Source organism: Mytilus trossulus, chromosome 2 (genome assembly GCF_036588685.1).
Source record: "Mytilus trossulus isolate FHL-02 chromosome 2, PNRI_Mtr1.1.1.hap1, whole genome shotgun sequence".
Taxonomy (NCBI): domain Eukaryota; kingdom Metazoa; phylum Mollusca; class Bivalvia; order Mytilida; family Mytilidae; genus Mytilus; species Mytilus trossulus.
Genome location: NC_086374.1, coordinates 30,724,226 through 30,742,311, shown reverse-complemented (window position 1 = coordinate 30,742,311; position 18,086 = coordinate 30,724,226). Strand labels below are relative to the sequence as shown.

The window sequence follows — 18,086 nt, the reverse complement described above, 5'->3', positions numbered from 1 at the left end:
ACCTTGAACGAAAAAACGATAAAGGAAATATATCAATGTAGACGGGCAAGTGAACGCAATTTTGTTATAAGTATACAATTCAAATGGAGAACGGAAACACTCTTTACAAAACAAATAATTTTGTTATTCATTGTACGAAGAAATGAACATTTATAGTCATACCAAAAGTTATCAAAGCTGGTTTATATTAAAGATATAGAGACGATAAATAACCCTGAATAAGTTAACACGACGGGTGCCGCATGTGGAGCAGGATCTGTTTACCCTTCCGGAGCACCTGAGATCACCCCTAGTTTTTGGTGGGGCTCGTGTTGTTTATTCTTTAGTTTTCTATGTTGTGTCATGTGTACTATTGTTTTTCTGTTTGTCTTTTTCCTTTTTAGCCATGGCGTTGTCAGTTTGTTTTAGATTTATGAGTTTGACTGTCCCTTTGGTATCTTTCGTCCCTCTTTTAACACTATATAACAAAAAAGCATTACAAATAGTATCAACAGGTCAATAAGAAAGCACGACTCGAGAGCACTCGCAGCCACTGACAGTCAACCAAAAGCCTAACACAACCAATAATAAAAAAAAATCATGCATCAGAGACTACAATTAACTAAAACACATCCAAGATATTAGGTATTTTAACGTCATGGACAGTAAAAAACGACATAACTTGTGCAATGCCAAAAATAAAAGTATCTACAGGCAGTAGGATGGGTAGGGGTTAATCTCTTTAATGAACGTGGAAGTTTATTTATATATCTTGTTTGAAAAAATTTAGTTATGTTTTAATTTGCTGATAACAAAAACCAATATGTGTGCCTATAGTTACTGTATTTAAAGATCTAATTACAACATTGGGAAGATAATCTTTTTAAATAAGTTTGTTTAAAGGTTCAATGTCTGACAGTTTACACTTTTAGTACAATATTACCGTAAAATCTAGGATGTAAAAAAACTGTTTTGAATAAGTTTTCTACTGGTTCAGCCAAATTTACTAATCAAATATTTGTATCTTTGACAGAATTTAGTAAAAGTTTTATGTAGTTTATGTTACGAATATTTACCAGTGATGCATTGATTACGTTCGTTAAAATCTATGATATCAATACACACACCGGCAAAACGAACGAGTTGGGATATATTAACACTGTATGATTGAGCCAAAGGAACATCGCCGTCTAACAAAGGAAAATTAACAATAGGGAATGAAAAATCGTATATTTTGTTGAAAATTTTCGTATGGAGTTTCCCTTTTGAAATTTAAATGTCTAAACTAGAAAAGGACAACTACTGCTGTTTATGTTAGATCTATAGTTACATTAAGTTCTTTTTTGTTAATTTCGGAAGCACATTTAGAGAACTCTGTATTATTTCACGAAATAAAACATCATCAAGATAACGGTAGGTATTGTTTAATGTATCAACCAAATGTAACAATGACGTGTCTTTATTGACTTTGGCCATAAACTAAGATTCATAGCAATATAGGAATAAATCTGATATTAAAGAGGCGCATTGAGTACTCATAGGAATGCCTACCACCTGTCGATACACTTAACCGCCGAAACGTACATGTATGTTGTCCAGGAGAAAATTTAAAGCCTCAATCATAATTTATTATCTACACATTTCCAGAAGGTGTATCTAGCATACTTTCATTTTTCGTTACAGAAAAAAAGGCTTTAAACAAGTTACAGCAAATAAATTTGCAATGAAATTTTTCAGAAGACCATTTAATCAAATATGAAAACTTTTTCTTGATTACATTGTGTGGAAGTGTATACATATATAGTGTAGAGAGTGGAAAAAATATAACTGTCAACAGAATTAAAGGGACCACCAAAAGCATGTATTAATCTCAAACCTCTAAAGAATTTTGTTTCGTTGTTTTCTTCTTATATTTGATGTGTTTCCCTCAGTTTTAGTGTGTAACCTGGATAAGTTTTTTTCTCAATCGATTTATGACTTTCAAACAGCGGTATAATACTGTTGCCTGTATCATGTTTATTAAACACTCCAAAAATAATTAATACTATTATCTTTACTAGTTATGGCCTTGTCTTGTATTTTTTCTTTTTTTTCTTTCAAATTAAGAATGATATATTATAAGTTATCTACGTTCATATCCGTAGATATGGATATTTTAACAACCTGAAGTACCCCAGTACACCATGAGGCGTAGCCGAAGGGTGTACAGGGTACTGAAGGGTGTTAAAATATCCATATCTACGGATATGAACGTAGATAACGAATTTATCCCCGGTCTTAGTCCGAATCGGGCGAGTTTTATGGAAATTCGGGTACAAAGTGTAACACGAAAACAACGTTTTTTTCATTATCTAAAAAGTTTTATTGAAATTTGGAAATTTTACATATTTTTTACGGGGTGTAGGGTACTACCTTTGGTAGAACCCTACAGGTAGTCAAATATAAGACGTTTTCAAAACGGAGACAGAGAAATTGGATTGAGTAAAATTTGGCGCTCAATGTTGTGAGCGTTACGCCATAGATGGTGTGACGTCAACGTGGGTAATTTGCATAGCTAGGTCAGTAGTCCCATTCCTTGAAAATGTGGCAGTCAAGTGATGCATTTAATGAAATGAGTGTAAATGATCGGCATAATAGGACAAAATCGTTAATGAATTAAATATTTAATCACAAACATCATGGATAATCTACAGAATTCAATATTTCACAAGGAGCAGTCATGGAACTAAGGAAAACTTGCGTGAAGTTCCCCGGGATAATGGTTAGCAACGTCCGGGGATATGGGTTAGCAACACCCAGGGGCTATGGGTTTTGTAACGACGTGCGTTAACCAATCAAAATCCTAGATATATACTAAGCCGGGGATAAAAATATATATATGTATATATATATGTATACAAGTTGTGTATTAGTTATGCGAACTGATAGGGGATTTAATTAGAAGGTGGTCCGAGGACACAGTTATCGTCCTCATATTTTCGAAATAGTCCCTGAGCTAGTGTGAACAGTGTTTAACTCTCAATTTTTTTATACACTTTCTAAATTTATTTGGTGACCTTCTGCTGTTGTGTTTTTTTTTTTTTTATTTTGGTCGGGTTGTTGTCTCTTTGACACATTCCCCATTTCCATTCTCAATTTTATTTTTTATATCCGTGAAATATAAAGTAAGGGAATGGAATTACATGTTAAACAAGTTTTGGTACTGAATCATTATGTTAAAGGGACACTAGCTACGAGATATATAAAAAAATCAAAAATAAAATATTTTTTGTTCAATCATTAATGAAAGTGAAATAGTGAACTAAAACTTGCTTGTAACAGCCAGTATGGGTTAATTTTGTCAAAATAAGCGAAAAAACATAGATAATGTACTATTCACTTGCAAGTAAATAATTCGACCTCATTAAATACGTATTCATTGTGAACTTCAATTTAACCCCTTAGCTAGTGATGAATATTACGTGAATTGTGTGTGTATAGTTATTTAAAGGAAAAGAATGTCAACATTGAAAGTGAAACAAAGATAAATCATTTAGATGACTTATTTGATCCACAAAAACTCATTCTTATACTGGTTAAAACGATGATTAACATATATTTTTAATATATAATATATAATTAAACACATAGAAAAATCCAATTACACGAGTTCGCTTTTTCTATTTATATCTTTATTAATGTTTATATGACTTATATGGTCATCGGAAGTATTCGGAGACCAACTCGATAATTAATTAGATGGCGTCTAGACTAAAGAAAACACGAAACAAAGCTACATATTCTCGACACTATGCCATGTAGATTGCTTTGTTTATACGTTTTATGATTTGGATAAATGTTTTCCATTGTTATTAATCAAATACTAGAATTCGAGTCAAATCGGTGACCATGTATTTGACAGCTAGTGCCCCTTTAAGTGGTGATTTGATATAGCTATATTTTTTTTTTTATCAAAAACTAGTATGTCTGAAGCTATCAATCTGAATTTAAGACCCCCTTAATATAGAATTCTACATATGACGTAAAACGATACTAAAAATCTAGTATCCATTCGGGGAAACAGTTAAAGGACTTAAAAACATACCATTTTCAAAAAAGTAAGTGGATTTTTTTTCACACGCACATATTTAGAATTTACAAAAATGCAAACATTTAGATATAACGGTGTCGTGTGGGTGAGTACATTCTTGTCCTTTGATCGTTGGTGTATAGCTGTTACATTTGCAATAATTATATCACATTTCCTTAAACTATATATGATATCTGAAGTGTGCGATGATATCAGATAACCATTACATAGATTCATAAAAAGGTATGATTAAGTCTATCTATCAATGACGAAAATGATAGGTAACTGACAAGAAAATATTTAACCTTTTTGCGGATATGTCATAAACTTTTTTTCCGGATAGGTGAACAGATATAATCAAGTTTACAAAACAAGTGAAATTGTCATACCTCCATATGTATTTATTCGAGTTAAGAATGCGTACAAATATCTCTTAATCACAATGCAAAACATACACAGTGCCTTATTTGTGTTGTCTTCGTGCATTTATAAACCCGTCTTCTTGTGGGCGATTACTTTATAATAGATACTAGAACACACCCGCGAAATCGCGGGCATTTAGAGCTTGGTTGAAAGTATGTAAACTGTTGTAGGATGATTTTATGTAAAAGATTGTATGTCTGGAGAATTTCAGAAAAGGTATCAAAAGTCATAGATACTTGGAGACAGGACAATTATTTTAAGCCCTCTCCCTTTGTTAAGAATTGCGTTAATATTAACGTACCTTTTTGGGGTACGGCCGCTATCTTTGTGACGTCGCGTTTTTGTTATACTTTATGTTGTATTGAATAGAAACGTAGAATGGCAGACGTAGTTCTATCTTTAACGCCTTAGATAACTTACGATCAAATACACAACGCAACGCAATAATCTACATTGGTGCCGTGACTTCAAACGGAGAGAATGGAAATCAGCCGATTAAAATCCTTGAGAGCGGGGAACAAAGCAGCAGTAACAAAAGTTTTCAAAAAACTGGAGGAAGCCATCGGAGATTCACAAATAGACACGGAGGAAGTATCAACATTGCTCGAAGCAATTGAGAAGAAAAAGAAGACGTTAGCCTCAATAGACGAACAGATATTAAATGCAGTCGATTCAGAAGATATTACAAATGAAATTCTTGAAACAGATGAGTATTATTTAGATTTAGAGGGTAAAATTCAATGAAACAGATGAGTATTATTTAGATTTAGAGGGTAAAATTCGAAAATTTAAGAAGTTCTTAAAGCCCGTAATAAACGCAACATCTTCGATACTAGATTCAAACGCACCAGAGTTTGTTCCGTACACAAACCCCTTTACTCACACAAGTCAGCCATTATCTCAATCAAGTTCGACCTCAAGTAATAACCATCGCCTACCAAAGCTATCTCTTCCCAATTTTAATGGAGACATTCTACAATGGCAATATTTCTGGGATTCATACGAGACCACGATTCATCACAATCACACATTAACTGACATTCAGAAATTTTCGTTCTTGAACTCATTGCTTCAATTTGAAGCTGCAAACGTAATTTCAGGATTGACCATGACAAATCCAAACTACCACAAAGCAATTGAATTATTGAGAAACCGCTATGGGCAACCACATAAAATCATAAATGCATATATGAGAGCACTACTTGATATACCCGCACCACATGATACATTAGAAAGTTTGATAACATTTCATGACAAATCAGAAGCTTACATACGGGGTCTAGAGTCTCTTGGACAATGTCAGGAAATGTACGGATCGCTATTGATACCAGTAATTCTCGGGAAGATACCGCATGAAGTACGAAAAAATATAACACGAGAAAACGGGAGCGACAGTTGGAATATTCAATCGCTTAGAAACGCGATAGGTAAAGAGATTTCTATTCAAGAGTCCGGATACGGAGATTATACCCAGACGTATTCAACCGCAACCCCTAGCGCAAATTTCGTAACAGGCGTTAAACGAGTAACTACAGATAAACCCCGTCCGATAAACACAACAGACAAATCATTTAACTCGAATCGGAAGAAACAATGCGCATATTGTGACGGAAACCACTGGCCAAATGAATGTAAAAATGTCATAGATCACGATAAAAGAGTAGCCATTATAAAAGAAAAGAGATTATGCTTTAATTGTTTAGGTAAGCATAAAATAGCCGATTGCAAATCCAAGAATACGTGTAAGTGTTGCCACCGGAAGCATCACTCTTCATTATGTAAACAGAACTCGTACTCAAATAAACATCATATTGAAACTGAACAATCGCAAAATAAAGTAGACACAGAAACTTCTATGTTGTATACCGCTAGCGAAGAAAGGTCCACTGTTTTACTGAAAACCGCATTCAGTCCAGTCGTTCACAAGAATACATGTATAGATGCAAGAATACTCTTTGACGAGGGAGCTCAGCGCTCATTTATAACGGAAGAACTAGCAGCTAAATTGGACATTAAAAAGAAGGTTCTGAAACATTAAGTATAGCTACATTTGAAAGTACTACAAAAAAGGTGAGAAATCTTGACAAAACAACAATTAATCTTAAGTCTACCGAAGGAGAATTAATCCCTATTAAAGTTTTAATTGTACCAACCATTGCTTCACCACTTCAAACTCACAACATAGGAATAACGCAGAAGTTTTCTTATTTACGTGGTCTACACAATTAGCACACCCAGTCATGGACGGAGAGCAATTTGAAATATCCTTATTAATTGGAGGTGATTTCTACTGAGACATAGTTCAAGACAAAATAGTGCGTGGAAACGGTCCAACTGCAGTTAGCTCGAAAATTGGATATTTACTTTCCGGTCCTGTCCCTACACGAACCAGTAATGCATCTTTCTCAATGATGAATATACTAGTATGTCACAAACAAGAAGAGTGCGATCTTGAAAAGTTTTGGAAGCTTGAATCATTGGGAATTGACGCTAAAGAACAAAATGATCCAGACCTAGCTGAATCAATTGAAAATTACTTACAAACCTCTATTACGAAGAAAAATGATAAGTATATTGCGAAATTACCATGGAGAGAGAATGCGCCAGAACTACCGACAAATGAAGACATCGCAAAACGCAGAACGGAAAGCGTTATTCGTCGACTGAAAAAGGATCCCGAGATGTTCCGAAAGTATGGTGAGATAATTACAGACCAAGAACAAAGAGGATTCATTGAAAAGGTATGTGATGAAAGTACATGCACAAACAAGGTTCATTACATTCCGCATCATCCCGTAAGGATTCAGTCACCACCAAATGACAGTAGTCCTTGTCTTAACGATTGCCTAGCAACATATTCACCAATTATGACTGATTTGACGGAGATATTAGTACGCTTTAGAATGTACAAATATGCAGTTACAGCAGATATTGAAAAAAGCATTTTTGCATATTGAATTAGATGTTGATGACAGAGATGTCACAAGATTTTATTGGTTAGAAAATCCCATGGACACAGAAAGCCGTTTGATTACTTACCGGTTTAAAGTTGTACTTTTCGGCGCCACCTGTTCGCCATTCATGTTAAGCGCCACGCTAATGAAACATTTTAGAGACAATCCGTCAACTACATCAACTGAATTACAGAGAAACTTATACGTGGATAATGTTCTGACCAGTTTTACCGATAAACAATCACTTTTGAAATTCTACACGGAGTCAAGAAAATTATTGTCAGAAGCAGGATTCAACTTACGGTCTTGGAATTCTAATAGTACGGAAGTACAGAACATCGCAGGACAAGACAAGATTGGCGACAATGACGACATAGTCAAAATTTTAGGCATGAGATGGGATAGGGAATCCGACGATTTGAAATTTCAACAGATTGAATTTATGGAAAAGGACAAAATGATAACAAAACGTGAGGTTTTGCGCACATCGTCTAGAATTTTCGACCCCCTTGGATTAATCACGCCAATTACGGTGAAAGCTATGCTGTTTATGCAGACTTTATGGAAAGCAAAGTTAAATTGGGATGAATGTTTGTCCGACGAACTGAGAAGTAAATGGCAGGTAATAGCTTTAGATATCGAGGAGGCTACCAAAATAGTATTTCCACGAATGTTAACGCAAGGAGTTATACACAAGAAAACGTCACTACATATTTTCACAGACGCCAGTCAGTTAGCATACGTAGCTTGTGCTTACTTAGTTACAGCAAATTCATCGATCCTCGTCATGGCTAAAAACAGAGTAGTACCCGTTAAACCGATTTCATTACCACGTTTAGAACTTATGGGCGCGCTTATCGGCGCCAGATTAGCAACGCATCTTCTTAAAGTCATACCAACAGAACATGTGTATATGTGGAGCGATAGCCAAATTGTTTTGAGTTGGATTAAATCGTCAAAAATCTTAAAACCGTTCGTAGAAAATCGACTTAAAGAAATACGAAAATTAACAGAGAATGCTGAATGGAATTATTGTCCAACAGATGACAATCCAGCTGATTACTTAACTCGCGGAATTTACGCTAAACAACTTTATAACAACAGCTTATGGATGAACGGTCCACAATGGATTTTAAATCGTGAAAATTGGCCGACATGGACGAGGAAAATTGAAGATTGCAGCACGATGGTAACTGTTAGTGATGAAAATACAAACGATGAAAGTACAAATGCTTCAACACAGACAATTTCATGTATAGATATACAACGATACAGATCTTTAGAAAAGGCAATTAGAGTAATAGCATACGTCTTGCGCTTTATACAGAATTTACGAAACTCAAGAGATAAACGGACAATCGGATTTATCAGTGTTGAGGAGCAATGTAAAGCATTAGAAGTTCTAATAGTAACAGCACAACAGCAAACATTTAAATCATCTTCACAGAAAAAAGTGCAACTTGTTCGACAACTTAAACTGTATACAGACATGACAGACAAAAGCGGATTACTACGTTGTACCGGGAGAATACAAAACGCACCTGTTAAGGAGAGTACTAAATATCCGTTGTTATTGCCAACACACCACAGTCTTACGTCCTTTATTGTAATGGATGCACATACAAAGACTTTACATGCCGGACTTAACAGTACAATCGCATATATTCAACAGAATTACTGGATACCGAGAATAAGGCAGTGCGTAAAATCACAAATTCGTAAATGCGTTCAATGCATTAAAATATCAGGAATGCCTTACAGCGCACCCGATCCGCCACCGCTTCCTAAAGATCGAGTCAACTACGATTATCCTTTTTCAGTAACCGGCGTTGATTTCACAGGAGCTTTGTATACAAAAGGAAAACACAACGAATTAAGCAAAACATATATTTGTTTATTCACTTGCGCCGCTACATGAGCTATACACTTGGAGATAGTCACAGATTTAACCGAGGAGTCTTTCATGCTTGCTTTTAAAAGATTTGTCGCCAGAAGATCTACACCAAGGATTATGTTGTCCGATAATGCAACAACCTTCAAGGCAGCCGCCGAAAAGATTACAAGATCAAGCAAAGACAACCGAATACAAGAAAAACTTGCCGATCAAGGAACTGAGTGGAAATTTATACCCAACCGAGCACCGTGGTCTGGAGGCTTTTGGGAACGCCTAATTGGACTCACGAAAAAGTCAATTAAAGCAATACTAGGAAAGTCATGTGTCACTACGGAAATGTTGAATACAATTGTAATCGAAATCGAGGGAACTCTAAATAATCGTCCTATAACTCACATTTCTACTGATATTAAAGATCCCGAACCGCTGACGCCAGCGCACCTGTTATATGGTCGTCGACTTGACAACAAATCGGAACAGAATATTGACAGTGTTACTTCAGAAGACTTGCACGTGAAACTGAATAAAAATCTACAGAGAAATAATGAACTAATCAACCATTTTCGCTCAAGATGGAAACACGAATATCTGACGTCACTCCGTGAATTCCACCGTACATCTGGAAGAAACGAACAAACAATACAAATAGGTGACATTGTACAAGTACACAATGACACAAATCGAATAATGTGAAAATTAGCAGTTGTACAAGATTTAGTTCGTGGAAAGGATGGACTCATTCGATCAGCTGTTATCAAGACCGACACAGGAATTACCAACCGTCCGATTGTGAAGCTCTATCCGTTGGAAATACGCAGTACACATGATGACAGTGAATGAACTTTTCTGCCCTGGAGAACTTTCTGCCCTGGAGAACTTTCTGCCCTGGAGAAATTAGTGGATGTATAGACTGTTCAATTAACTACGGTTATTATATAGACTTGTGAAAGTGTTAAATTATTCAGACGTGAACAGTTAAAAAAAACTATTGAGAGACTTTAACTATGATTTTATTTCATTTTCTGTCACAATTTACGAATTTTTCATATTGTATTTCAAATTTTAGTTAAATATCATTTTCTGCGGCCCCAGAATGTTAAGAATTGCGCTAATATTAACGTACCTTTTTGCGGTACGGCCGCTATCTTTGTGACGTCGCGTTTTTGTTATACTTTATGTTGTATTGAACAGAAACGTATAATGGCAGACGTAGTTCTATCTTTAACCCTCTTGCTGCCGAGTTTTTTTCTTGCTTTGTCGCGCCAAAAGCATCTTGACGTTTCTTATCTGTGACGTTGCAATACTTGTGCCTCTACTATTGCAGCTTTTTATGAAAGCTACTACTTTGTGTATGAAATGGCAAGCAAGGCAAAATCAGAAAGGACAGAACTGGGACAGATACCAAATGACACTATACATCAATAAAATGCTTATATTCAGGTAAATTCTCAATAATGAATATTTACTTATTTTTGAAGGCGGCCATTTTGAAAATAGCCGCCATTTTGTATTTCAAAAATAGGTCAAAACAAAATCTTGCGTAGTACACCAAGTCATTCAAATATGTTGATTTTTGTTCATCCAGCGTCAAATCCATTGGGGTTTTTGCAATACTGGAAAATATTTTAGAACGTACGGCAGCCATCTTGAAATAAGCCGCCATATTGAATTTTGAGGGTGGGTCCATAGCTAATATTGCTCAGTACACAAAAATGTACCATCATGCAAAAATTGGTGCTTTCCTCATTATTTGAGCAATTTGTTCACCGATCGGCCGGACTATACTGTCAATTAAGTTCGTAAACAATATAGTTTGGCGTAAGTTTCATATTTTCATTTAGTATAACAATTTATATATTCAAAACTAATCCCTTATGATCCCCGGGTTAACTTTTCTACGCCCAAACTACATTGGATCCATAAAAAAGAATTCTTTGTAACATTCATTTTTGGGTATATAATGAATACAATATCTTAAATCTTATATTATGTTATTGGCCTTTTTTTTAGCTTGAATTCAAATGGTCATCTCTTTATCAAAATGTTCAGTCCTGCTAGATTGTATACCTTGATTATTAAAGTCACGAGCTGTCTATAAATAGGTTTAATTTATAGAAAAAAAAATCTAAATCGTATCCTTCAAATACCATCAATTTGATCTAAGAAGATTATATTAACCACGTTAACCTTCGGCCTCCATATATTACAGCAGTACTTACAAAATTAGCTCATAATGCTTTGTATATCTTCTTTCTGTTCAAACATCTGCGCATAGAATTAAAAATTACACAATTCAAGTGAATATTCAACTTGTCTGCTTGTGTACTGTGCCTCAAGATGTTGCTGTTATATTTAAATTGTATGTCATTCATAGATTTTCTATTCAATGTCAAATGGCTGTTGTTTTGAATGATATATATCAGTATGGTAAATTAATAACTAAAATATTCGGTGTAACCAGGTAAGTTCGAAATAAAGATAAGTTTTCTAAAAATCAAATGTTTCATATTCGTGTCAACTGAGTGGGTGTTTCCAATTCAAGACGCCTACGTTTTTAAATCCATACCCATTACCCATATCCATATCCTAAGTAACGCGTATAACGTTTTGCAAAATCATCATATTTTTTTTTATGTTAAAAGTCCTTGACATCGAGTTACATTAAATGGCGTATGTATTTCAAATCAAGACTGGGCATTTTCTATGGTAAGTTTAAACATTTTTGTACAGTTGCAAAATTGAACATAACGATTATTAAGTAGATAACAGGACGTCCTTTTATTCTTTTGCAAGTTTGAAACGGAAGCTAATAATTTGAAGCTACGAATAAACAGGTAAATTGGTACCTAGAGTAAATAGATTATGTGTTTAACGTGATAGATAGTTGTATCTAAATGAACGGTGCTTTGCGTTTGCGCCAACTGGCATTTCATTTGCGCCAAAATAATAAAGGTAAATACAGGTGAATAGTATACAAAATAGTTTTATTCAAAAGAGACTTTTAACCAGAATACAACATCTTCCAATAAGGTGTGCCAAATACGGTTAATGTAATATATGCATGGGATAAGAAACACCTTAGTATTTCAAATAATTTAAACTTATGATTTGCAAAAAGTAAATATCTTAAATGCCCATATAATTGATATTCATATTAACACCGAAATGCTGACAACTGGACCTTGTGATACCCTCGGAGACGAAACGTCCACCAGCACTAGCTTCGACACAATAGTGTAAATAGTTAAGCCATGGCGTTGTCAGTTTGTTTTATATTTATAAGTTTGACTGTCCCTTTGGTATCTTTCGTCCCTCTTTTATCAAAGTAAACACGTTCTTATTAATAGGTTTTCATGATAATGGGAAACCACGGTTATGTGTCGAATTAAAGAGACTATTAAACCTAAACTAAAACGCTATGCACTGGCGTAAAACATTGACATGACATGACATGACAAGACATGTAAACAACGGCTCGGATGTCTTCATGGATACTGTATAACTGGCCCGACATTAGAAACTATGAAACTATATAATTCTGAGAAGACTAACGGCCTCAGAATTGACAATGTAATTCTTGACATCCCCCAACATTGGAACATTAGATAATTTAAACCGAAATGACTCCCAGTCGTTTTATATTATAAATGAATATGAACGTACTTAGTTGCCAAAGTGGAATGATCTCAACATTTAGTATTGTTTTGATTTACTGATAAAGTCATCAATGTCTATACCAATAAAACAGTATTCAAAGAACTGATAACAGACTTGAATTGGTAACCATGCATTTAGAATAAGTTTATTTAATGGTTGATAAGTCTATTCGCATCTTATCTAATCTTTCGCGCTTGGTTAACAACACCACCGGAAAATTTTACCATGTGCTACTCCGTTGGAAAGAAAGTTTTCTAAAGGTAAAAAACTTGCAAACTAATTTTTTTTACTGTAACTAAATTCCTGACTCAATAATTTACCCAGTAATTCATAGACAACACTCATTGAAATTCAAAACTTCACTCCAAACACGGGCATATAATCACCGTGTGATGGTGCCAAAGGAACGTCTCCATCCAAAGAAGATAACAATAGGTAAAGCAAAACCTTTCATTTTGCAGTATATGATTGTGTAGAGTTTCTGGTGTAAATTTGACATATCTAAATCTAGCAAAAAAGGACAGTACTTGATGTTGATATCTAATATATTTAACATAGAACTTGAGGGTGAGTCTTTATAGTATATTTAGAAAAATCCTTAAAATTTTACATGTTTAAATAAAAAAATAACATCAAGATAACAGTAAGTGTTGTTGAATGTGTCAACTAATCATAATTTAGACGGGTCTTCAGTTTGATCGTAAACTGTGAATCTTAACAGTACAGGAACAATTCTGCTTTAACATGGAAACAATTGGTGCTTTAAGAAGTATTGACAAACGATATTTAAACTTTATTTCCGAGATGTACATAAATATTGACAATGGGAAAATTTACGGCTTTTGTCATCTCATCCTCATCCAGTAAATATATCTAGCATATTTATCTTTCTCATTTAAAAAAGGTTTAATATAAGTTGCAGCACATACGTATACATTAGCAACATATCTATCTAACCACAATTAAATTTAATAAGAAACCTCAAAAAATATTGTGTGGAAGTGTTGTATAAAGACTACTTGCATTTTGTCTAAATTCTAGAAATGAGAGTATGAAATATGTACATACTTTTGTTAAATCATTTTCGAAAAGTGATATGCGTATATCAACAATATACAGACAGAAAGTGTATAACCTCTCTGTCTTGAACATGTTAAACGATGTTGAGATCCCCTGTATTTACATGGCCAAAGAGTTCTTATGTACACTTCGATGTTTAGCAGTCTCATATTGAAGGAGCATTATTTTCTTCGGAATATTTTAACAATTCTTGGTACGCACAAACATCATATCATGTTTATATTTAACTGTCATTAAATCGGTCAACATCACAACGATCTTGAAACTGAATAATTATACGACTGCGTTGTTGTTGTTTTTTTTAAGTCTCGGGTTATCATAAATTGATGAGACATTCAACCCAGATAATGTATGTTCTGTGTGATTAACTATGGAGACGTGTCAGGCTTCAATTGTTAGTCTCCAAAATAAAAATAAAAGTATTTGTAAAATTATAGTACTGTCCTATAAAAACCATTCAATCGAAAAAAAACAATATTTTGTAAATTTTTATAGAGTATAGAATTACTTTATAAATTATTCCGCTCTATCGTTGCGTGTTTACTCGAATTGCTCGTCTCATCTTAATAATAAGTAGGCGACCGATATTAATATGACGTTTACAGTTTTTATATTTTGAATAATCTAATTTCAAAATAAATAAAAAATTACATCTTCTCAGCAGCTGAACTTTTGCCATACATATGAATGGGCATTGGAATGATAATTATGTAAAACCATGAAATTGCAATCATGATACAAGTGTAAGGGGTGACATTTCATTGTCGAGGGGTCGGGGAGGTGCAGGAGATTTCTGCAAATAAATATACTGGCAACACAAATGTAGAAAACAAGTGTGTACACATGTGAAAATAAATTTCAAATATTCTTAGAAAAGGCAATTTTTATAAAAAGTCTTAAAAAAATTCAAATGCAAATATGAAATTTAAAGTTGAAGCTTTTTTATATACCTTTAATATTATACCTGTAATATAAGTGCAATGATGTCCTTATTTTTGGTACATGACCTCGTTCATACAGTGTTTATAATGTCTCAAAATGAAATCGGTAGTCAACTGGAAATAAATATGGTCTTCAAATGTCAGTTTCATAACGTTGATATTAACATTCATTGGTGGCTGTAATTGATGTAACACCATCAAGACTATTTTAAAGCTTACTTGCTATTAAACTAAATCAAACTCAGGTTGTTTTTTCATCTCATTTTTTTTTTATGATACCGAATTATTGATTCAAAAGACACTGCCTTTTATTGATATTAAGTTAACATTTCAAGAAAGTCTCAGTCGACGGTTACCAAACACCGCATCGTCTGTTTCTAAGTAGATATAAGAAAATTTGGTATGAGTGTCAATGATACCACTCTCCATCCAATTCACAATTTGCAAAAGTAGACCATTATAGGTCAAAATGCGGTCCCCAACACGGAGCCTTGGCTCACATCGAACAGCAACTATAAAGGGCAGAACAATGGCTAGTGTAAAACCATTCAAACGGGAAAACCAAAGGTCTTATCCATTAAACAAGAGAAACGAGAAACCCTCATGAACCACATGAAAAAAGTAAAAACACAAAAATACCGAACTCCGAGGAAAATTCAAAAAGGAAAATCAAAAATCAAAAGGCAAAATCAAAAGTCCAAACACATCAAACGAATGGGTAACAACTGTCATATTCCTGACTTGGTACAGGCATTATCTAATGTAGAAAATGGTGGATTGAACCTGGTTTTATAGCTAGCTGGTTTTATAGCTAGCTAACGAACGTGCAAGGACTGTATAGCCTGTCAAATCGTCACAAACGAAACCAATGAACATCAAACTCCTGACTTAAGACATACTGGAAATGAATTCTGCAGGTTTAAGCGTTCTAATAGACACCAACCGTCAAATTATCTGAAAAAATAGTGTAACATTACAACATAGAAAAACACACCATGATATTTCAATTGAAATGGCTTAACCCAACCAAAAGACACACGAACACAAGTGAACATACACTGAAGGAACAAATTTTATCTATGAAACATTGTAAACACAAAAATCAGTAAAATGAGGGTTGAATAAATAAAGGCATCCGTAGTATACCGCTGTAAAACTATTTCCGAAAAACAACCTTGAAAAAAAAAAACGATAAAGGAAATATATCAATGTACACCGGCAAATAAAAACAATTCTAACATGACGTCCTTCAAACGCTTTGAGTACACACCCGTAGTAAAATATGAATATATTGCATTGGCTGTTCCGATCGTACTCCCACGTCAAATTTTTGTTATGAATGAAGTACCCGACGTCATTGAACGATGACGTTATAATTTAAGTTAAGCATTTTACGGGAAAATACTCACTCCTGATACCGAAAATCATCACAACAAGGAAACGTAAACAAACGATGCTCAAATGTGGTATAAGCCCATTTTTTTATATACATAGAAGACATATAAGTAAATTATCATTAAAATTCATCTAAATACGTTATTGTAAATAGTTTGAGCATGTCACTTATTCTGTTTGCTCCGTTGTTTACGCTTATCTAAAAGTGCGTTAATTTATGGGAACGGCAAATATTTGCCTCCACATAGAGCGCTTCGAGAAAAAAAATGCCGTTTTTGTCCTATTAGAATCGAAATAATTCTTGTGGGCTTGAATATATCTAGATTTTACCACGGGTTGTCCCTTTATGCCGATATTTTAGCCCTCGCTATCGCTCAGGGTAAAATATTTGTCATAAAAGGCCAACCCGTGGTAAAATCACGATATATTCAAGCCCCCATGAATTATTTCTTAATTTTATTGTGAGTATACAGTTCAAATGGAGAACGGAAACACTCTTTACAAAACAAACAATTTTGATTAGTCATGGTACGAAGAAAGAACATTGATAGTCAAACCAAAAATTATCAAAGCTGGTTTATTATAAAAAATATAGAGACGAGAAATAACCCTGAATAAGTAAACATTATATAACAAAAAACCATTACCAATGGTATCCACAGGTTAACAAGAAAGCACGACTTGAGATCATTTGCAGCCACTGACAGTCAACCAAAAAACCAAAATCAACCAATAAAAAAAATCATAATAGGTTAATAATATAAAAAAGAAGATGTGGTATGATTGACAATGAGACAACTATCCACAAAAGACCAAAATGACACAAACATTAAAATAAGTGTTTAAAGGTTCAATGTCTGACAGTTTACACGGATCACATAGTGATTTTTTGCACTTTAAGTACAATATTACCGTAAAATCTAGGATGTAAAAACAATTTTTAATAAGTTTTCTACAGGTTCAGCCAAATTTACTAATCAAATATTTGTCTCTTTGACATAATTTAGTGAAAGTTTTAAGTAATTTATGTTACTAATCCCTGACTGAAAAGTTTACCAGTCATGCATTGATTACGTTCGTTAAAATCTATGACATCAATACACACACCGTCATAATGAACGAGTTGAGATATATTAACACTGTATGATTGAGCCAAAGGGACATCGCCGTCTAACAAAGGAAAATTAACAATAGGGAATGAAAAATCGTACATTTTGTCGTAAATTTTCGTATAGAGATTCCCTTTTAGAATTTAAATGTATAAACTAGAAAAGGACAACCATGCTGTTTATGTTAGATCAAAATGTAAAAATTACGTATCTTTATTGACTTTGGTCATAAACTATACCCGTATCAATATAGTAATAAATTTGACATTAAATGAGCGCATCGAGTACCCATAGGAATACCTACTACCTGTCGATACACTTAAACGCCGAGACGTTCATGTATATTGTCCAGAGAAAATTTAAAGCATCAATCATAATTTATTACCTTCACATTTCCAGTAAGTGTATCTAAAATAAAATAGAGAATGGAAATGATCTAGCATACTTTCCATTTTCGTTACAGAAAAGGCTGTACACGAGTTGCAACAAATAAATTTGCAATGAGATTTGTCAGAAGACCATTAAATCAAATATGAAAACTTTTTCTTGGTTAAATGGTGTGGAATTGTATACATATATAGTGTA

The 18,086-nt window shown here is 34.0% G+C and overlaps 2 protein-coding genes across 2 annotated transcripts in view; one reads left to right on the top strand and one right to left on the bottom strand.

Annotated features, from left to right (window-relative positions):
• Positions 1 to 11,867, bottom strand: part of LOC134706981 (heat shock 70 kDa protein 12A-like) — a 47,736-nt gene extending 35,869 nt beyond the window's left edge. Inside the window, exon 1 of the mRNA XM_063566395.1 lies at positions 11,539 to 11,867. The gene's annotated coding sequence lies outside the window, so the exon portion shown is untranslated. The remainder of the gene's footprint in view (positions 1 to 11,538) is intronic.
• On the top strand, positions 7,385 to 9,343 carry LOC134705711 (uncharacterized). Its single transcript, XM_063564432.1, has one exon. It carries the CDS (start codon positions 7,385 to 7,387, stop codon positions 9,341 to 9,343), a length of 1,959 nt encoding a protein of 652 aa, XP_063420502.1.
• Positions 11,868 to 18,086: the final 6,219 nt, after the last annotated feature.